The sequence below is a fragment of the Gymnogyps californianus genome, chromosome 4 (assembly GCF_018139145.2).
Source record: "Gymnogyps californianus isolate 813 chromosome 4, ASM1813914v2, whole genome shotgun sequence".
Taxonomy (NCBI): Eukaryota; Metazoa; Chordata; class Aves; order Accipitriformes; family Cathartidae; genus Gymnogyps; species Gymnogyps californianus.
The window spans coordinates 70976756-71000200 of record NC_059474.1 but is presented as its reverse complement, the minus strand read 5'-3'; the positions used below and the strand labels follow the sequence as shown (position 1 = coordinate 71000200).

Below are 23445 nucleotides of genomic sequence, written 5' to 3'. Positions count from 1 at the left end.
TTTAATCGAACTGCAAGCTGGCTTGCTCATCTTACCATCTTCAGCAGTATCTTCATTTTCTTTTTCTTCTAATTCTACTTCATCATCTTCTAACTCCTCTCTCTCTTGTTTTAGTTCTCCCTTTGTAATTGGCTTAGATATACAAGTTTTTTTGAAGTCAATCTCTTCATCTGTTTTCTACAGCAAATTAAAAATCAATTTACATTTAAACTCAAATTAAGAATTAAACACAACAGCCACTGTAAGCTAAGTAATATCAAATGGCACATTAAAAGTGCATATTGTTGCACAGATGCTAAGAGTTTTCAAATAAAGTATTAAGAATAAAACCAAATAAAAATATAGTAAGTTTCTCTAACCTTTGCTGGCCAGCAGAACAACACACCTAGACCAACAGGGAGAGCTAAAGTCAAGATGTAAAGAACCCAGAGCCATGGGTGGTCTTCTGCAGCAGTCACCAGTTGGCTAAACATGCCTGGCTGTATTAAAAACAATTAAAAAAAAATTTTGCATTTACATCCCTCTCAACACTTCAATAAGTTTATAAAGTATACTGTATATATTTTAAGCTTTATGTTGCCCAAAGAAAATTGTTCTTTACCTTTGCTTTTTTAATGACTAAAACAATATTGGATTTCAATACTAGTAAAGCAACAACTTGACAGATTGCAAATAAATAGCAGGTGCTAAGTAAGAATGAACAAACCTGGTACTCCAAACATACTAGACTGGCCACTACTCAATTCTGTAAAGCGACATTTGGAGTCTTGGCAACCTCACACTTTACACCCTTCCCAGCTACTCTATTTTTTCTCCACGCAGTGCTAACTCAGCTGAAAGCTCCCAAAGCATCAAGAACCTCAGAGCAACAACCAGCCTCCTGAACAGCTATGTCTTGTTCCATCTGTACTACTACGTTCTCTCCTTTAACAGCCAATTATTCAGGGAGTAAATTGTCCTCCCAACCCAGTTCCGACTTATACAGTAGAGGTAGGTAGGCAAGTGCCTGGTCCAGTAAGACCTCTGGAAAGGGTACATCAGCAACTAAGGTAGGAAGTTTGAGAGGCACAGTGGAGTGAGGGGACTCAAGGGAATATTTTTTGCTACTATGTGTACAGGTATAGATGCAGGTCCAGACATAAACCCAAACATTTCAGAAAAGGGCAAAGTTGTGGGAGGAGGTGGCTTTCCTAATTGCATGGGCAGATACGCTGTTGCTACTTCCTCATCCTGGGACAAAACAGCAGCTGTCAGGAATCGGCCACATTTGCCACCAACCCATCGCTTCTTTCCCACAGCTGCAGGCCTGCCCTTGCCACTCAAGAAAATAGGACTGTTCGAAAGAACCTGTAGTCAGTAAAGGCAGCCACTAGAGGGGCTCACGATCCCGTATGTCAGGACAAGTTCATCCCGCAGCATAGGAAAGAGATCTAGAAAGAACTGTGGTGGCTGGCCAAGTGCAGTATACAAACAGAATGTGGATGCACACAAAGAAACAGAAGAACAGATGCAGCTCCATAAACATACGTGCACTATTTTCAGAGCTGCATAATATACATCTAAGCAGCCAAAGGCCTAAAATTATTACACAGAAAAAACACACAACTATTCATCCATTCCTCGTAGAGGGAAACATCTAAAAAAACATATATAACGGAGTTAGCCGCAAGTGAAAAGGAAAAAAAAAAAAGAGGTCTTTGAGTGTAACTAACTGAGCTTCCATTTGCTGACAGGTACTGAATTTCTAGTATCACCGTGAACAGCAGAAGACTCATTAACTATAATGAAGCCCATTTCTCACCAGCTGTTTAAGTAAAATGTTGTACTCTTAATTTCAAGAGGATCTTGATCTAGGAAAGGTAAAAAGCCAAACTATGAGGAAAAAGAAAAACTATCATAGTTACTCAGCAAGACTATTAATTGCAGACAAATTAATATTCTGTCAGCATTAGTTGACAGAAAATTCTTCCAACAGCACATCTTCCTCACTACTTTTGGCTACCAAGAACATAGTAAAGTTTATACCTCATTAGCACTTGCTACTAATTTCTTCAAGCCCCAGCCATCTGCTGCCCAACGATCTGCTACTTCTTTTTCTGAACATATAATGAAGTTATCGAAGTAGATATCAGATGTCATAGACCAGAGTTCTAAACCAACAGCACTGACAGTGGTCATCTCGAACGGGTGCAGATCTTCAAAATAGTCTGGGTTAGGTATTTTCCGAGGGCTCCAGATTCCCTTTTAAGGAAAAAAAATGTAATCACATTACCTATACCTCACTAAAAACAAACTGTGAAAACAAATTTTAAAATAATTATAATTTCTCAACTATTTTAAATCCATTATTTAAAAAGATAAGCAGTAGAGTTTAACTTACATAAAAACAGAATTGGAAATAGCCTATAGGATTGTGGCAGATGGGTCTCAATTTTCTGGCTTAGGGCAGACCTCTTAAAATTAATTTTTTTTTTTGTCTATACAGGGTTACAGTAATAACTGACTGTACAAAGTATCTCCGTTCTTCCTGGTACTGGTGATTCCAAGCACAGTCTTTGTAAACTTCTTAGAATAAGTCTAGGAAACAAATTTCCTAATACTGCAGGAAAATAAGACATTGGTATTACTACTTCCTCTAGTCTCTCCTTGTGTAATATATAATTTTGGCTTTTGTTCATCAATATAGCATATACATTTTCCTAAGGGCATTGGTCAGTATTTTGTGGCCAGTGATGGAATCTTCTGAGGTAAGCATCTATTGTCTGGTGGCCCTAAGACTGCAGGGGAACTACATCCCATGATCCACATGGTCCCTTCCAGTACATACATATAAACTAACAGCTACCGTAACCAGAAGTGTTAGGGAAAATTTTAGGGAAGGAAAATTCAGCCTTATGATACCTGTGCAAATTAGAGCCAAATTTTGTTTACAAATGTGCTTAGGATCTTAAGCTCAAAGAAATGAGATTCAAGTAGTCCCCACCCATAATTAATACAAAGTAACTCTTTAATATCCAACTGATTGCCTCTTATATCTGGAGGGGAAGGAGGGAATTTAATTATCCAAAATTGATGCTTCCAGTAAGATTGAACTAGTAAGTCAATCTGTTTACCGAAAGGTTTCATTTTTTTTAATTAAAAAAAAAAGTGTTCTTTTAAAAGACCCACACTTAAAACCCCAACAAAAAAAGAGAAATATTTCATTAAATGATAACGTAATTCAGATACAATTCTACAGAGCACATCAAGTAAGTGGTACCAGTGCAAATTATTGCAAAAGCAACTTTTAACAGAGAAATTGTTTTAATACAGGAAGCATTTATATTTTCCTGTATACTTAAAGAAAAAAAAAAAAGGCAAATTAAATACAAAAAAGCTCAAAATGTTTAGTGAGGATGTTCAGACTAATTCTAAAATATAAATATACTACTTTGACTTGCCTGCTCTGTTGAACGCTGTACCTTTTAACAATGACCTACAATATTGCTATTACCTGATAGTTAGGATTATCTATCATAGGTGCCTTCCATTTTCCTTTATAGTTTGGGTTATTCTTCATGGGACGCACCCAGTGTCCACAACCAGGTGCAGTCTCACACTTTGGATTAGGGATCTGAGGGGCTTCCCACTCCCCATCCATTTCTTCATCCCTACAGAAAAAAAAAAAAAAAAAGGACAACTGATTTAAGATCAGACTGGTCTGAACACTAGCAGTCAGTCTGAAGGTAGGGTCTGTACACATTTTGCTATAACAACCTCAGAATTTTGAGCAGCTCACAGAACTTTACCCAGCAGTATAAACACTTTTTTTTTTTTAGGAGTGCTACTTTTTTTTTTTTAAAGGTCACATGTTCATAACTACCACAGCATGATTGAATGCAATTATATTCCTGCATCTGCAGACAGTGCAAAACACTTCTCCATAAGATGCTTAGAGATCCCTTTGAAACTATTATATGATGATTTCAAGTTATGAACTTAAAATGTTTCATGGTTTAACATTGTAGCAAATTCTTTCAAAGGGGTCCTTCATATTCTGTTTTTGTTTATATGTCTTCAGAAAACAAAAGGCAGTCGACATATTCATGTTTTTCAAAAAGCAGCCCCCCAAAACAACAAATATTTGGCCATATCTTACACATTCCAACTTACTACCTCAAAAGACAATGAGATTTGAACTGACTTCTGATCCACAACTCATAATTTGCCACAGAGAATCGGCAGGCTTATCTACAAGACACATTAACAACCTGCACTTACTGATCAAGTTCTTACCAGTCCTTTGGTTTTTTTGCATTAGGGTCTGGAACATACTGTGGTTCATCATCAAGCCATCCCTCAGGCTTAACAGCATCAGGATCTTCTATTTTGGAAGGCTCATCTTCATCCCTTCAATTACAGACTTTTGTTAGAAAATACAGCAAGCAGCCTGATGTTGAACCAATGTTCTGGTCAGAGGACTGTAACTGGCATGAAAGGGACGATTTTCAAAGGCACAGTAGAATTAGACACACTGATCATGAGAATTAGACATCCAATTATCTGTTTACAAATATCTGAATTATATTTACATTGTTTCAAAGTACTACTTTGCCCAGAAATTGCTGCCATCAACTGGCAGGTGTCAGTCAGGTCTTCCCATTAAGTTTTTCCCCTCCTCTTCCTGAGTTGCCGTATGAACAGTAGTTCACACAGAAGGAAGCAGAAATCATTGAATGTAAATTAAGACTATATGGTGAAAAAAAACCCCTCTTCCTAATCTTTCAAGTATAGCAATCTTAGTTCTTAATTGGAACCATGGAGGCTACAAATCAGCAAAAAGCACAATTATTTCTTTCCTTAGAAGATGACTAGATCCTTGTACCCACCTCAATTATGTTTTCAAACTTTAGTGCTTTTAGTAGTGAAACATATCCCAATTGTCATTAGCAAAAAACCAAAGTAAACCCAGTCAAATCTTTCAAATGAATAACCTGCATGTAAAAGATACTGTACAGATAAAAATGTTCTCCTTACCAGTCATCTGGTTTGACAGCATTTGGATCAGGTATTTTTGGTCTCTCATCCCAATCATCAGGCTTCTTATCACTAGGATCCTCTATTTCTTTGGGAGGGTTGACTGGAGGAACCATATCCTCAAGAAGACTTCCTTTACTGACAACCGACTGGTCGATTAACATTTCAAATGTATCATCTGGTTTTAGCACTAAATTGAAGAAATTTGTATTAAGAAATAAGGGAAGCATTCATTTTGCAAATATCTTTAACCAAAACCTACATAATAAGCACAGACTTAGACAAATAACAGCAAACAGGATCCTCAGTAGCAGAGCAGGAGACAGACTCCCCACCCAGGTACTGGATCTGGACACAAAACATTAAAGTTGCTACTGTGGAGATGTATGACCAGTATCAGGCCCCCCAAAATGAAACCTCTAGCAAATTCAATTGCTGAAACGCATCCATGCATCTTCTAAGAGACTTTTCAAAAACCTACCACTTGGCCAAAATTCTGCTTTATTTATTTATTTAAAAACACAGACAATGAAAGACAAACCTCTGCCCCAAAAGGCATCTCTGCTACCAAATTACAATTTCACACCTGAAAGCATGGAAACATGAGAACTGTGTCAGTTACACAGCTGAAGGATCATCAAAGCAATATTTTCTCTGAGTCAAATCTGATAGCCACTTCCCTCAAATGCCAGACTGCGAATACAGAAAATTCTCTTCAACTGTTTAAGTATTTTAGCAAGTGTGAGTAACTGAGAAGCCAGGGTCACAGAACTGAGCAGTGTCAGACTCACTAACAGATGTTGTATCCAGATCCATTTCTAATAACCAATGAGCACATTTCTAAGTGCTTAACAAGTATATTCAAATGTCCACTCAACACAACAAAGACTATTAATTCAAAGTAAATACTATTGCACTTTTATGACAGTTTCATAAAAATGGGTGATCAAAACCAGAGTAACAGTCTTACAATGACAATTTGATAATATCTAATGACGCTCTTGCAGCCTAAGTTTTCAACAGTATTAAGATATCCATAAATGCAAAAATTAAATCCCCATATAACTTTAGATACAATACAAAGAATTGATTTTTAAAGTTATGTTATCAGTCACATTAATGCATTAGAATCACACAGCTCTATGGAGTCTATTTGAAAAATTATAACAGAATAAATGCAATCTGAGTTTAAGTATTTTTAATCATAATCTAATGAACAGCCCCAATACAGGAACACGTGCATTCCTTTACCACAACAGAAGTGTTTTGTTTCACTTATTCCTATTATCTAACAGTGAAAGTTTGCTATGGCACACTACAGTAATTTATTTTAAAGAACAGTAAGTTTGCCCATGGCACAGCAGTTGAACATGTCTTCCATTATTATTCAATGGAAGTTCAAAAGTGCAGTCAATTTTGCTGGATCTGCAGTATGCCACAGATTAGCCCATTTTTCTCCGATTATTTATTCTTCCTCAGAAATTAGAAAAAGGGGGAAAAAAGAACTAAGAGATTAAACTTTCATCTCTGCTATACTGTTCATTGGTACAGAGAGAGACGTCACGTGAATTAAAACCAGCCCATATTCATTCATCTTCAGAGAATGAGGTAACATATCCGTTCATGCACAGTGCTGCAGATGCAGGTGTTAGTGAGAACCCTTAACATGTGGAGGAGAGTTGTGTGTGGCATGCTGGAGATCTAAATGAATTCCTGTGAACTCTGATGCCCTCCCAGAATATTGGACGGTTGCGTTTTTTTTAATATTTCTTAACAAAAATATTTTTATCATATTAAGTAGTGGAAGTATTAATCAATTCTTCACGCTAAAGGCTGGCCAGGGCTGATATGTTTTTTCCTGTAATTGAATATTAAACAGCAGCATTTCAAAGCCACTTTTATGTCCTGCAGTTAAGCCCAGTCATTAAATCATTTAAGCCCAAATCATTAAGCAGCCACCCCTCAGAATTAACAGACTATTACAAACAAAAAAGCAGATTCAAATACAAAGCTTCAGTGGACAGAAACACATTTTTAATCTCTCCTTTCCAACTTAAAGTTGTAAGAATTAAACAATACCAAGAGTATATAGATGCGTCTTCTTGTCCAAATAGAATTTTTTTAGGTCTACGTCAGGACGTTTTGCATGTTTTTCATCATATTCTCCAGTTTTAGGATTCTTATGTCTGAAGATAAAGTGTAGTTTGTAATCTTCTCCACATTTATCTGGTCCAAACATAATAGTATAAGGTGTTTTGTCAAAAAAGTATTCCTGTAGAAGCAAGAAAGCTGAGCATGTGTTATACTGTACATTTTATGAAGTCATTTTGGGTACTTCTTTTCCTTGATGCTGTAGCATACAGCATAGTTACCTTTTTCTAAAAGGTAACTGAAAACTGGTAGGGTAATTAATGAAAGGAATTGATGAGTCCTCTTGAGTTGCTGGGTGCTCTCTGTTCTCAGGGAACAGACTAACCGTAGAGATCACTTAAGCCTCTTCAAGGGAAGATGAATGTATTTATTTAGACATTACCCTTATGTTAAGTGGAAATGCCTGTCACAAATCAAAACACCCAAATATCTATAACCTTCTACAAACATTACACTAAAAGATGGAAGGGAACTAGCTACTGTTCTTCTTATCAATTTTATTTTTCAATAAAGATAAAAGCCAGGATATTATTATCCAGTATTTTATCCGTCTTCTTGCTCCACATTAAATAACGACAACAAAAAACCCTGAAAATATCAGATACAGTTATTCTCCTTCAGAGTATGTTGCAGTAAGCTGTTTAGGTATGTCAGTATTTTTCAACTATTTACATGTTTTTTGTATTTGGAACACGCAGTAACATGCTGCCTTATATTCTTAAGCAATTGCTTGAAGGAAGATGACCACTTGATTCCTGGAAGTTTTCTTCTTGAAAGATATACTCTGACATAAACGTATTGTTTGAAATGAGTATGTATTTTCAAATTTTTTGAATGCAAAGTAAAACATTTTCACTTTATGCACTACAGAAGTGCATGTATTTTAAGTCTGGTCCCTTTTACAACATTCAACAGTCTTAGGAAAATGTCACTGCTAAGAATTAACAATAATTAACTGACTATTCTAATAGCAATAAGCATATATACAGCATTGAGACGTGTCCAATTTTAAAGTTAAAAAAAAAAACAAAACCACAAGAAAGAGAGAACATTGACTCTAAGTTACCTCATCACACAGCCAGTGAAACTCCAAAACCAGTACAGGATGAATTGTGAGCCAGGCCATAAACAGGCAAATTTTGCATTTGCTGTCTTCTGGTTTACCTTCTAGTAAGACGACAGATACTGGAGAATTACAGTTTCATGTGTAATTGAGCTGAATATCTTGGTCTCACACCTCCTTTTAAAATGTAAAACTTTTCAGTTTTACTATCATTTACACATCTTCCCATTATGAAAGATGTCATGCCTCTACTTGCTTTCCTGCAGTCTGTATTTTTAATACTTATCTATTAAGTACTCAAGTTACTTGAGCATAAAACACACACTGGCATATGCATTTTAGGAAAAAGGAAGAGCACTAGGAAGCTGCACTAAAGCTTTTATTAATATATCAGAAATGCTCACAAGCAACTTCTTATGCATGTCACCACCTCCTAGACTCTTGCAGAGGTACATATTATCCCTTATATCTCATCAGGAGTCCCACTGTTAAGTGGCTCTTCCTGACCACTGGTGTGCAGGTCAGGTCAAGCAATGTCTTGAGCCTGTCCTGAGCAATCTCCTCTTCATTTTGCACACTCACAGGGCATCACACTTCACTGCTGTTCTCCTCAGCACTTGAAAGTCAAGGTAGCACATGGGTCAAGGCAGCGACAGTAGGCACAGACGTCTCAGGGATAAAAGCACAGATGAAGAATCTTACCCAGAGAGGAAATGATAAATTCTGCCCACACTCCTGTTCCAAGTTTTTTCCAGACTACTCCCTATTGTTTTTTCCATGAGCTTGCCTTTCTAGCTTACCAAATCTTGGTGAGCAAATGGCATAGCCTGATGCAACTCAAAGCCAATAACTTCTATAGCCTATACAGGTTGTAACTGTGATTGCCTCGCAAACTTCTGTCACTATACTACTGAATGCTGGCTCAACACCACCAATTAGCCACAAACCTGTAGCAGTTAGGGTAGTCAGCTTTTAAGTGGCCACAGCAACCTGCTTCAGGATTGAAAGTACCCTTATCACTTCATGTGTGTACTACTGAGTCAACGCAAGTTCCTCCTAGCTCATGATGTAACATTTTTGAATCCACACTGGTCATTCCAAGTCTGTCCAAATGTGTAATCCTATTCTGTAACTGCTGCTATGAACCAAAAGCACCAGCTCCCATCAAAGCACCTGCAGCAACTGTTGTATATATCAGCCATTCCTACTCTGTCAACACAACATTTGCGTTGCACAAGCTCCTAGGCCACAATTCACTGCCAGTTCTGAACATTAAAAAAAGTTGCTAAAATATCCTCCATCACAGGCTAGACAGCTTATATCTACGCCCCAGTGTAGTGGCAGAAACATTAAAAGCAGAAAAAACCAGTTTGCATGTGCCAGAACTGAGACTTGGCTAGAACAGGCAGCATTTTAGGTGAGAAATACCTGATTGCATTGGCATAGTAATAAAGAGTTTTGCAGACGAGTTTGGAAAGGGCAGGCAAGTTCACATCAATATACTGAGAAACAATCCACAAAACAGTCCAACCTACTAAGGCACTTACTAATTTTTCACACGTGGTCATTCAGACCTTTTCCTGGGAACACTGATTCTCCATCACTTCCAGTTTCTAAATCCAAGTCATGGCCCTTTCTAAGATGCCATGTTGTGTGCCATGCAGTAAAAAAATTGCTTCACAAGTTACAAGTTGAGATTCTATGGCTTCTATTATTGCAGAAAGTCAGACTAAACAGATACAAAAGTCCTTTGTCCTGGATATAAGACATCCAGAACTAAGCAAGAGTATGTTAATCACAGCAAACTCTTCATTCTAGCCTTCTGAAATTCACATTTTGAGTTTTCTTGTGTGAATATAGATCTTAATAGCTTACTTTAAGTTTTAGACTACCCATAAGTTTCATTAAAATAAATAGAAATTATAACAAGAATAATGTTATCAACTATTCCACCAGTAAAAAAAATACACAACTCCAAAGGTTTTGTGTACATATAATAAATTATATGTATATTATTATTTTGCCCAATCTTCTGCTTAAACATTTGGGAAGCTATTAAGAATTTACGATGCATTAGGAATTAATTTCTTATTGACATTTCACAAGAACAATTACGCATTCCTCAAATGAACAACTGATAGCAAATGTTAAGAGGACATACCAGATTCAGGTCATCACTGCTGGAGAGAAGTTTAATATATGCACCACCACAGTCAATGCCTTCTTGAAAATTCACTTCGTATCTGGGCAAAGAGCAAGTTAAAACAACATTCAACTATCAGACAAATACAAATTAACTTCTAATCTGCAGTTCTAATTATGAATACATTAAGACTGTGTATTAGTCACTACCATCAAAACACTTCTACATGACCAAAAGGTTTTAATTGCCACACAAGCTAATACAGCAGTGATGTCAGTTAAAAAAATGCCACGGTAGCAATTGCTACAGTTGGTATCACCAGTAAGAGAAGGTTCAAGGTGGTATCAACCAACATGCAAACATCAAAGTGAAGTAAAAATGGGCAAGAGTTCTAGAAAGTTTGTGCCATCTTTGAAGCTGCCCGTACGACACACTGAATTTACCCAGAGGAGTTATCTGGATATGTCTACAAGTACAACAAAGCAAGTCTGAGTATCAGAAAAAAGTGGTCATATTGCCATGGTGCTCATAATCACTAACATTTGCTGTAACGCGTTCAAGATTCAAGTTGCTTTTACGGAGCTACACAGTATTATTCTGTAAGTGGAAAAACACTGTACTCAAACTATATATGATTTAGATCTTTTAGAGCAAGACTGAAAATTAATTACCTTTTCAGCAATCTTGTAAAATACTAGATTTCTGTCCAAAAATATTTCAAAAGAGTTTAAATATCACTTCTTAACACTTGTACTACAATCTTACTTGATTATTAAATCATTCATACTTACAGTTCTGATAGCTCTGAATATGATAGGTCAATGCTATATGGAAGTCAGTATTTTTCTACAGGGATTCACATTACTTTCTTGACTTAAAGATTTTAATAATAATAAATATTAAGTGAAAAATCGGAGGAACTACTTACTGAACAATCAAAGGTTTATTATCAAAAATAAATGCTTTTGTTAGCATAGCTGATATTGCATGATGCTTTGCCACCGATTTTAACACTAATCCTCTGTCTCCAGGCACTGTGTTTTCTTTCAGCTCTTCTACTTCCCATCTTCCTAAAACACACACAGAGTCTTTGAAAAAAATGTAGGTTAGAGTAAAGAAATCATAGCCTTGTTGAAAGCAGAGTTAACAGCAGAAAAAGACTAGTTGCCAAAGTAGGGAAGAAATCTTGACATCTGATGTCAAAGAAGTTAAACAATAATCATCCAATTCATTACTGGTTAATTCTACCGTGGATACAAAACATTACTCAACTCCAGCTTACACTTTCCCAAACTAACTGCTCTACAGCACTCAAATACAAAAAAAACCATTCATGGTACACAAATTTGCTGCTCACATCTTTCTATCAAATTAGTGACAGAATGTTTTAACCAGCACTTTTCAAGAATTAGAAACCACCAGAATTCCAGCTCCACAGTGGGGTGATAAGAACAGTGTCGTGCCAAAGATCCATGTAACCCAACATTCTAGCTCAGACAGCAAGGAGGAAAGAAAGCTTAGGGAAAAAGACTGCAAGTAGTTGTAACAACAAGAAGTGACAAGCTTCTTTTTTCTTTCCCCAAGTAGCTGTTTCTACAGCAGCAAAAATCCCAGTTTCATAACTGTTATAGCCAAAAGAAAGAAAATTATCAAAGTCTCCGTTTTATGTGTAAACCAGAATTTACCAACTAAAAAAGCTAGCCATGGACTCCAAAGTAGGAAAGAACCACATCCTTACCATAATCCACCATAAACCAATGAAATTGAACAGAAAAACATACACATTTAACATAAAATGTTTTCACATCACAAAACTTAATTAAGTTCATTGCACAAACCTGTAGCATGTGTGAATATCCACTGGATTTCTGTTTAATTGCACTATTGTATGAAAGAATCAATACAGTTTAGACATGTTATTTTATTCAAGCCTAATGCTTGCATTGCTAATACAGAGACTGTTTCAAAGCTCTGGTTCATCTTTAATGAGTTTTATTGTAAAAATCTATTTCAGCCTTAAGAAACTGGCAGAGAATTAAAGAGATGCCTACACTTTGGGTATGCACAGCTCTATACAGAAAAGCCCACCCTCCCATTTCACCAAAAAGGTATTCGTTCTAGCCAGTTAAGATAGTGCTACCTTTCAACATTTTAAAGATGACACGTGTAAAGTATACGTTATTCCTTGCTCTTCTCAAATTTACAGAAATCTACAAGAAAACCTTAATATTGTAGATCTGTATCTTTAGACTGTGGTATCCCACAATGCCTAGAGGAACATAAAATATTTCTCCAGATTTTCAATTTATTCCTACCATCGTCACATAAAAAGCATTAGTCACAAGGCACTGTGGAAGCTAGATAACCTGCATGGTTCTTCCCCTCCTGCTTATACAGAATTAGAATCTTTCAAGTCAAATCTAGTTACATGGGAGATGAAGGTTCCCCCTTGCAAAGTCTTCGCAAGAATTATCAGATTTGATCTTAAAGACAAACAAACAAGCCTACAGCTTTAAAAATAAAAGATTATACCATTATAAATTCTCCAAGTGTGGGGAAAAATACAGTTGATTACACACATGGGCAACATGCAAAGAACAAGATTTCTAAAAGGGCAGTTATATTTTCTCAGAGATTAGCAGCACAAGATTCACTGATTTTTTTTTTCCAGGCATGAACACAGCACAAAAGAAAGACTACTTTTACAATTCACTGTAATCTTGAAAAAAGCCTGTGTCAACGTGAACAAAAGGAAGAAAACGTACTGAGTTCTTCAGCACGTTTTAGAGAAGATTCATAAACTGTGAAATCCAAATGAAACAGCTATTTACTTTTATTCAACTGAAGCGCTATTTGTGAAAGGTCTTCAAGGGTGGGCAGATATGTACTTCAACAACAAATCCCTAGTTCCTTCTAGTCTGCTAAACAGGAGGGAGGAAAACTCCTTCCTCTTCAATAGTGTTCCTTCCTGGAAACTAAGACCAAGCAATAATGCCAGGCAAAACAAACAGGACCAAAAAAAAAAAAATTTAAATTGGAAAATAGTTCAAAAAGGTCTTTTCACCACAGACTTTGTTAATGTTGAATTGTCTGGGCAACTTTAAGCAAATATGACTGTTTTGACATTAGAGACAATTTCTATCTAATATGAGGCCAAGTAATCAGAGAGACATCAGTTCTTATAAGCATCTCATGGATGTATGGATACCTCCTCTGCAACTTCTTTATTTTCACCAGCTATTTCTGGTAACTGCTAAATCTAAAAACATCTGTTCTGTACTGTTTTGCACACCAAAGTCCTACAAGTTACATTTGTTTACCACTTTCTATTAACATTAATTAATAAGGGCCGTAGCAAATACTTTTCTTTTGCAGCAGAAACTTTTTCTGTTCTCCCCACTTTCTCTTGAATGAAACAAATTCAGCTTGCAAAATCATTGCCACAGATCACACATCTGTCAAACAGTTTAAAGTTACATTCAAGCAGGCAATTCTAGTCTAGGAATTTGTAAGTCAAGTGCAAACCCCAATGATAAAAACCATCAAAACAACTTTTTCATTATTACTTTCCAAATTTCTTTTTTAGACTACTGTAAGAATAAACTGTGCAAGAACCACTGGAGAACCCTACATTCAAACACAGACAGTCTGAAAAAGTATTTTAAAGAAAAACATAATTCAGTTTAACTTTTTTGTTTCAGCAGCTAGACTGGGAGACCAACCCATGAATCAGTAGGACTGATGCAGCAACATGGAACATGCTGCTTTAGAAACGTGTTTAACAACTGAAGTGGTAAATCTCTGACACGATTTCAGGGAAGGTAGTTCTCAAGAAGCACTATTCATAAACAATATTGAATATTCAGATGCCACAGGGTATTCTAGTATCATTCATTGCAATAGATTGTTGGGATGACAAAAAAAATTATCTTCACACTAAGTAACCCAACAAGCAACATTTCACATCTCAGTTTCAGGATAACAGTCATTACATAAACTAACATTTTTGACCTATGTCATCTAGGGTTTCAAAGATAAGTTCAGCGTAAGGGGTAGTTACTTCTCAGAGAGCAACAGAACATCAGAAACCATATAGTGGAAGTAAACATTAAAACCGCTTACCATCATATTTAGCAATGTTATCATCCGTGTCTTCTTTCTTGGTTTTAGACAATACCCACCTAAAACAAAAAGCGTACTAGTCATTGAACTATCTGCGCAAAGCTGTATTACTTCACAAGCACAGGAAAAACAGCTTTTGCTTCTAGGCTGTGAACCTGTGATAATGATTTTGACAGTCAGCATCACGGAACTTTGTGTAGTTCAAAGAACACGAAAAGAAAAATTAAAATAGGTTAGTCTAATATAGCATTTCAAAATACTTCCTAAGAATGTAAATGAATATACAATTATAACTCTAAAGTAATTCAAATATTCTGAATAAACTTCAGTTTTATATACAAGCTGTGTTTGGCAGAATGTTAGAATATTACGTAAGCATATGACAACAGATACATGGAAAATAGCAAGGTTCCCCTGTAAAACCTTCAAAATTACAAGGAAAGGAAAAAAATCACCCAAAGAAACCTTAACGCTATCTGACAGTAATAGTACACATGCATAGCAGAGGACGAAGGGAAGAGGTACAAGCGTCCAAATGACAAATGCAATTATGCACTGAACAGATTCCAAATGTATTGCACAGAGGGGATCCGAACGGGGCAAACAAACTCCTGATCTCCTTGACACTATGAACAAGGCAAACTCAGCTTATCAAACTGAGGTTACCAAAAAGATATGCACATACCCTACACACAAAGTGTTCATTTGGAGGAGGGGGGTGGGGGGGGAAAGGAAAAAAGGGCAGTCCACCCTCATCTGGCCATACAGTGGTTCTATCCTGAGCCATGCACAGGAATATCTTAAGCCAACAGTGTCGATGAACTCCTCATTGTATCAAGTACAATACTACATTCTCATGATTAATTCTGTAAAGAACTATTTTCATTCGTTCTGAACTATCCTCTGCACGGGGTATTTCACGGATGAATACTTTATCTTTTCTGCTTGAATTTCAGTCAGATTTGTTCACTGTTAACAGATGCTGGAAAAACTTCACAGTATAAATGGCAAACTAGATCCTTGGTCTACCAGGAGAAAGACCAATGAGGAAATAAAACATCTCTACAAGTCATGCAGAAGATTTTCAAGGCCCATTCTCAAAAAAGCTACTCTATTCTGGTGATTTACCTAGTCAATTTATACATACCCTTTTCCTCAATTTTAGAGAAAAAAGGCAACATGCTGCTTACTTTCTCATACATCTTACTTCCATACTTGTTATTCTTATGTAAATTATGTACAGCTAGATCAAAAAATCCCAAGCATTGTAGCTAAAGCTTTGAATATTAGATTTAGTAGGAAGACAAACTAATCTTTGAACAGATCTCACGAAGCTAGAAATTGGGATGAATGATATCATTCAAGTATCCCAGTTAAGTTTTTGCATTTGTTAATCAAGGTTTTCAGTTGTTTGGGTTGTTTTTTTTTTTTTTAACAACCATTATCACCTCTTCTATTTAATCATTTTTCCTGTCATCATTGGTACTGCTTTTGCATTGCACTTCTTAACATTTAGAAGTGACATATCATTAAGACAAGTGATACACTGAAGACAGGAGCTTGTTAACTTATTTTCCTTCTACATTTGGTCTAAATACATAACAAAAATAAGAGAATATGAAAGAACTTAATGTGAGTAATGACAGACTAATGTTCAGTGGCCTGAAGTTCCCTGTAACTCTACAGAAGAGAACAACTGGAAAAAGGGAGTAAGATTCAATCTTACAAAAGTTACTGGTGCCTACTACCATGTTATTTTGTTTACAGTTTAAATCATGCATCCTCAACAGACATACATGTCTTATGATGGCATAACCTCACTCCTACAGTAGCTGGATCTCAGTCTTCTCACAGGAAGTAAAAAATAGGCAGCTTTAAGTTCTACCATAATGAATGTATCATATTGCATCTCCTTTCACCTCTCTGTCTGGCTCTTCACCGGAGAGTTAGTTTTTGTTCCATCAATTTTAGTAACCAATTTAGTATTTTCCTTAATGTCCATAACTCCAGAGTTTATTAAAAGCTTCCTTAAAACACAAAAAATAGCAACATACCTGAAATGTTAACTGTCCGGCTTAACATTATGATGTATTTGGAGGAAACATTACCAGCCTTCCCAATTCTAACCCCTGTAAAAACTAATTTTTATAAAGATACTAGCAGAAAAATGAATACAAAATAAGTCCTGCCACTATAAGTTAAACTGCTGAAAGTAAAAGTTTATAAGTTTAAGGCATAAACTTACCCAGCCAATACTCCATCAAAGGTTTCTGTAAAATACACTTCCCCAGTTGGCTTTGGAGTCTGGTACACAACCTAAAAGACATGTACAGACACACGCTCTAACATAAATTACAATTTTTCATTTGAAATGCACTATCATACCTCCAGAAGTAGTCCACTCAGACAGACCACCAGATTTTGTTCGTTAGAAACATCTAGCAGTATAAAACACCTTTCCCTGTCCCCCTATGCCCCTCTCATTTCAACAGTTTGGATGCATCCCTCTAACAGTGAGCAATTTCACATCTGTGAATTTTAAAAATTGCTTCCTGTGTTCAAAGCTCATAACTAAAGTACTGTTACACGTCTTATGTATAACAAAAACCCAGAAAATTTACTGAACTTGTACCAATTCTCTTCTTCCTCCCTATTTCTTTCTATACACGTTTTCCATTCTTCTGTTTTCCTATCTACTTGGCACATTACAGTTGGGCTACGCAGTAAAAAAAATGTTGAAAAAATAATTTATGAATATTGCCCACATCTATTATGAAGTACAGCATAACAAATGCAGAAAGATCTTCTGGGAATAAAGGCAGTATCAAAAGGCAGCTATGACTCATGAAATCAAGAAACTGGTCTAAAGTCAAAATCTCAATAAGACCAAGATGCTTTCTGCTTTCTTCTCGAGAAATGGCATGTTAGGACTTACAACAAAAGGTTCTGTATCTAGACTGAAGCACAGACTAGCAAAACCTTCTTCATGACTATCCACCACAGGCAGGAGATGTGATTTTACACTGTGGCATAGCAGAATCACTCATTAAGCTTGTCCTACGTCACATACAGCAACTGAAAAACTCAGACTGGTGGGTTTGACACCCACTCAGTTGTCAACTGCATGCTAACTTGCTCTTTTTTAAATGCATTTGTCCACCGATTTCTCTACTAGTTTTAACTATGTATCTTATAATTAAACAAGCTTTAACTAAAGACTTCTGTAATCTTACCTCTAAGGAAGATTTATCTCTGTCGACATCAGCTTCTTGAGACTGCTTGTCAAAATCCTCCACTTCAACATCTGCATCCAGAGTTTCTTCGTTTTCAATTTCTGCAGTCACTGAGCTAATTATCAGGACACCCAAGCACAGCCAGTCCCATTGGAAGTGCATCCTGGTTATCTGAAGAACTGAAAGTTTTAAATTTTAAATATTGTTGCAAGGATATTATCAATACAATTTCAATTCTACCCCAGACTTTATCTGCAAGAGAAAAGATACATTAAAATAATAAGAAATAAAGATCATAAAGTATTGTCACTATAGTATCTTAGTAAAGTGCTATATCTTAATTTGAAAGATTTCTTACTACACAGCCCTGACTCAGACTTTTTCCCTTCCTGTTGTCCCTACAGAAGTGCTTGTAGCCTGTTCCCTTATCTTGCCAGGCCACAAATCTAGCAAGAATTTGACTGCAGTATACACGCGTTTTTAAGAACTAAGTAAGACTGCTTTTATTTTTCTCATCCCTTAACAATCTGAACAAGTAATCAAACTGAATCAGTCTCTACAGTGTAGCAAAAAGTAACATCCCTTTCATTAGGGAAAATAAAATTGATAGATTTAGGACGTACTATTATCCACTGCCAGAATTACCCATTTGTATTTCACTCTTCCTCCACTGTCTACGTTTAGATGAGTGCAGAGTTTATATCAACTCCAGCTGTAAGTGTCAAAAGAAAGTATAAGATTGTTTCAGAAAACATTTTCTGTTTCAAAATTATCCAATAAGCACAAAAGTTTAAGCTTAAATGCAAGTATCTTTCTAATTTCAGGGAAACCTGAAAATCTTTAATCTGTGTAAGTGTGAATGTCAATAGCAGATAACTACCCCAGCCTCTCAATCTGCCGCGAAAAAGAAAAGATTGTTGCCTGGTATTTTTTGCTTCACATCTGTAATACATACAAATCCAGTTTTATATTTGAGTATCCAGTGCTCTGGAGCAGTGTAGTATCAAGCACAGGCCTGCGCAAGTTTCCTCAATGATCTTGCCAAATATGCTTCTTTCTGAATTTGTTTTTGTCTGAATTTGGAAATAGAAGGAAGACAGATTCTAGATAGTGCTGCACATGTATTTATCCTTTGGTTCTTATTAATTTCTATCCACAGTAAGTTTAAAAAGAAAGACAAATACTGATGTTTAGTTTGCTATTGTAAGACATTTTCAAACCTTGCATTACTTTTAGCCACCACTAGTCACACTAAATATTCTGCTGCTGAGCTGCTTTCTGCACCTGAGAAAGCAGTCACCCTCTTAGTTATATCATCGCTCTTTAGAGATTAAATTGTTTACCACTACAACCCTAAATATCCCAGCAATTCAAGACACCACCTTATACTGGAACTGTGAGTCTTTTCCTTCCTTCCTGCCTTTATCAGATTTGCTAAGCAATTCAAACATTAGAATTGCACCAATAATTATTTATCATTCAATTTATAACATCTGCAAGTTCTATCCAGCAACAGAGATCAAACAGTATCAGGGCTAAAAAAACCCAACATCCCAGTATGACTGTACTACATGTGTAAAAAAATAAAACTAATTATTTTTTCCTTATTCCTTTTAAGATCTACTAATTTAATATTGACTGCACTGATTATATTTAGAACCAAAACCCAGAAGTATCATAAGCGTTTGACACATTAGTACTATGTCAATATTAGGAAATCATCAAAAACCTCCCTTGTTGGGACAAACACCTATTTTCCACAAAACTATATTAATTATGTTACCATTCTTTTTTTCTCCCCGACTCTTGTCCACAATCCATGCCATTCTTTGCGGCACTTTTCACCCTGCTGTGTATTTTGCTTGAGGACGGCAAGTCTATGGTTCCCTCTTTTCTCAGCTATTAACACAGTGATACATCTCAAAAGTTATCTGCAAATTTTACTAGGTTTTTTGTATTTTATTTTTTTTAAATTTTAGTTAAAAACTACAGATATTGTTAATTCATAGACCTCCTTGGCCAATTCTAGAACTTAAAATAATCTTGCCCTGAAGACTTAAAGTCATTCAGTTTATCAGATGTGAACATTCAATCTTATAGTGTACTTCTGAACACCTTTGTCTGGAGGCTATCACACTTAGTTCTACCACCCCCATTTTCTTGTTCTCAATCATCGTATTAGGACAAACAGTTGGAGAGTTTCATATCAATACCTTCTGGGACTCCTTAGCTCTTAGCTAAAGTAGCATACATTAATCAGGTATTAGATTTGCTTTTTTAGCATAAAACTTGCCTACCTTACTTTAGCTGGTTTGTCATGCAGGTGGTCTCCTCCTCTTCTCCTAAAGCAGATGAAGAGATACATCTTTCTTTGTCAATACATTTCAGGTGTATTTTGTGTACAATCCAAAATGCCTTTCACTTACATAGCTGTAATTTTACTGTAATTAGCCCCATCCACTTTTTTTCCATACACAGACTAGCAAGGGCATCCAAGAAATCAGACTACTACTCACCTTTCCACACAGTTCCCTTCCAAAATTCTGATGCTTTCACTTCATTCAAGCCGAGTCTTATCACTACTCCCTGATCCTAGCCTAGGACATTCCTAATTTCATTCGGTCTTCAATTACATCTCTTGCTTCTCCCTTCAAGAGAAGGCACGCTTTTTTGACCTTTGACATTGTGACACACTTAAAATAATCCCAGAAACACTGAAATACATTATCAAGAACAATTACAGTTATCACTCAATTGCCAGGCAAAGATGGTTTTAAACAAGACCATTACATCTTTTACTCTTGTGAACTCTGCCAGCACTACAGTCTTGGAATGTAAAATAAATTTTTCAACTAAGCCAAAGAGTTTCTGGTCTCAAAACAGAACTTCACACTACCCATGTAACTGTCTTTAAAACCTACTGAACTTTGCTAATTAACACATGAAGACCTATGAAGAACTTTTCTCATTCTTTCCTCAGGGTGACCATAAAAACAAGCCAAAAGGATCCCCACTGTTAAAAGTTCCTCAGCAGAACAAAACAAGTTATCCCAGTCTCTGGCACTCACACAAACACCAAACACATTTACTAGCAGTCTTGGCCTAAACGCCAAAGACCAGTGACTTCCAAACCATCTTTCAGGGAGCTACAGCAAACAGGTAATTGCAAAACCATACATCTTGACAGTAGTTTCGATTAGGAATGTGATATAGCTATAGTATGACCCATGAGAGAACTGGATAGCCGTTCTTCACTCTGAAAAGTGAATCATATAAGTTGAGCCACAGAAATTTACCCAATAATAATTACACCTCTAAAACAGGACACCCAATCATTCCTTTTGGGATGGGCAGCTTATATTCAGCTTTCTCTAGATAAACATATTGACAATTCTGTCAATATATGTAACTTCGGACCTGTAATTTTAAACTTCATTGTTGCATATCTTGGTCACTCTTTACCATGGGAACATGGGTGACTACAACACATCTACACATGAGAAGAGACATTTGAGCCAGCAGTACTACTGTAAAGCGTGCTCTTGGGACCAGCAACAGTGCTGCAACATCAGCACAATATTGCACCTAAAGTAATGAGCCACTGTTCCTGAGACACATAGGAGTATTTAGGAAAGACAACAGGCATAAACTGAAAGAATATTCTGACGGGATATTAGAAATTTCCCCCCCCCCACGAGGGCAGGCAAGCAGTGGTACAGGCTGCCCAGTCTCAGTCCTTGGGGTTTTCCAAGACCGACCGGGCAAAGCTCTGAGCAACCCAAACCGGCCTCAGAGCTGACCCTGCCGTGAGCAGCAGGTTGGACCTCCTGGGGTCCCTCCCCACCTGAATGGTTTTATTTCTACAGATGGTTGCACAGTGCAAGTATGTCAATCTTCAGACCTCTGCACCATGGTCTTCTGCATATTCTACGCGCACCATTAAATTAATGGCATTGTTATTCCATTTGATGCAGAACTAAACAGAGGTCAGGATCTTTCAGATTATTACTAACTTTTCCTTGGACTTTGAAGAGGGTCATGCCTTTTTCGCAAAACTGTCAGAGCTCTGCATTCTCAAGCAGAAAGGGAGTAAGACTGCCGTTAACAGCCTTTCTCACTCAGAGGTCGAAAGCTCCTGCATCCAGTACCAACACATGGGCTTTTCCTCAGGACAAACACCAATTCCATCCAGGGCAACGGGAAGTGGTGTTTTTCCCCCATCCCTTCATCCATCCATAACCACGTGCTGTCTTATTCCTCCCCCATATAGCTGCATCGGCATCAGCCTGAGCAAAGACAGCATCCAGCTGAAACTGCTCCATGAAAAGCACCCAGGAGTTCTTACACAACTTTTTATTTTTCCTTTATTTTGTGTGAAAACTGTGCTTTCCTACCCTTTGCTGAAGTGTTAAAAAACGCTGTACTGAAACGAACGCTAAATGTGTCATGCAGCAATTACACAAGCTGCAATGCTGTGCTCGTGCAGGTGCCTTTTCAAGCTCTTCTGTTGCTACAGTTAGCTTAAGTAAAACCGCCAGGAAGAGGTTATTTTTTCAGTTAAAAACAACAAAAAAAAAAGTTTGAGTGAAGCGGCCACTCGGTGCTCAGACAGTGCCCGAAACGAACCCGCTTCCCGCGCTTTACACGCAGACGGCTTTTCGGAAGACCACGAAGGGACGACGACCGCCGCCGCAGCAGCAACCCCGGCTGCCCGCGCCGCGCAACCCCGCGTAGCCACGGGGGCCGAGCTCCTCCTGCCAGGCGGCTCTCCTCACGCTCGGGGCCGGGCCCCGAAACCCACCCCCGCCGCTGCCGCACCGAAACGCGCCCCCAGGGCCCCCCTCCTCCCGCCGCGGGCAGCCTAACGGCCGGCCCGCGAGGAAGCCCCGTGGGGTGGGGGTGGGGGAGGGGAAAGGGGCAGGAGAGCCGCTGACCCCCTCCCCCCCGCCACACACAGCTCGCCGGCGGAGACCCGCCCTCGCGCCTGCCGGGCGGCGGAGAGAGGACGGGCGCTGCGGCGGGGGGGGCCGACACGCACGCACGCACCCTCCCGCCGCCACCGCGGGCCCGGGCGGCCGCCGCTCCCCCCCCCCCCCCGCTCCCCCCCCCGCCCTACTTATCATCAAACACCGCAACGCAGAGAGCATCCGCCCGGCGCCGCCGGCCAGCCCCTGCGCGGAGCGAGAGGCGGCCGCAGGCGGCATGCCCAGCACACCCCCTCCCCGCGGCGGGCGGATTACCGGCGGCGAGATCCCCTCCGCGCCCCGCTGGCCGAACCCGGCCGCTTTCCCCAGGGCATCCCCGGCCGCGCATGCGCACCGGCTCCCCCGACGCTCCCAGGGATGCGGCCGCCGAGGAGCAGGTGCTGCCGCTCCGCCCCAGCCAGTCAAGGCGCAGCAGGCGCGGCCCTGCCCAATCCGCGCGCGCGCACCACGACCTCCGCCAGCGGAGCGCGTGTGGGCGGGGACGGCGGGCAGGTTAGCCGCCGCCAATCGAGGGCGCCCTCCGTACGGCGTCCGCCAATGGCGGCTCGGCCCGCGGATGCCAGCCTCCCCGCACGTGGTGCCCCAGCCAATCGCCTGGCAGCCCCGGCCTAGGCCGCCCCTCGGGCTTCGCCGCGGCGACGGCGTTCGGCGCCCGGGCCCGGCCCGGGGGAGGCACTCGGGGCCCCGCCAGAATGTGCCGGTTCCCCGGCCTTGGCCCCGAACGCTCTGCCC

At 38.7% G+C, this 23445-nt stretch overlaps 1 protein-coding gene across 5 annotated transcripts in view; it reads right to left on the bottom strand.

Annotated features, from left to right (window-relative positions):
* CLGN (calmegin) overlaps positions 1 to 23010 on the bottom strand; it is a 30420-nt gene extending 7410 nt beyond the window's left edge. For 2 of the 5 annotated variants that reach the window (XM_050895546.1, XM_050895550.1), the window contains exons 1-14: positions 22969 to 23010; positions 20026 to 20070; positions 17729 to 17907; positions 16741 to 16811; positions 14496 to 14554; positions 11302 to 11443; positions 10392 to 10473; positions 7096 to 7288; positions 5017 to 5206; positions 4276 to 4389; positions 3494 to 3650; positions 2026 to 2241; positions 360 to 479; positions 36 to 177 (exon numbers count right to left, since the gene is read on the bottom strand). In XM_050895546.1, the coding sequence (XP_050751503.1) occupies positions 36 to 177; positions 360 to 479; positions 2026 to 2241; positions 3494 to 3650; positions 4276 to 4389; positions 5017 to 5206; positions 7096 to 7288; positions 10392 to 10473; positions 11302 to 11443; positions 14496 to 14554; positions 16741 to 16811; positions 17729 to 17890 (1648 nt within the window). In that variant the 5' untranslated portion in view covers positions 17891 to 17907; positions 20026 to 20070; positions 22969 to 23010. Of the gene's footprint in view, positions 1 to 35; positions 178 to 359; positions 480 to 2025; positions 2242 to 3493; positions 3651 to 4275; positions 4390 to 5016; positions 5207 to 7095; positions 7289 to 10391; positions 10474 to 11301; positions 11444 to 14495; positions 14555 to 16740; positions 16812 to 17728; positions 17908 to 18351; positions 18389 to 18683; positions 18743 to 20025; positions 20071 to 20244; positions 20262 to 22968 lie in introns of those variants that run through there. The other 3 variants (XM_050895547.1, XM_050895548.1, XM_050895549.1) reach the window with 3 other exon arrangements.
* Positions 23011 to 23445: the final 435 nt, after the last annotated feature.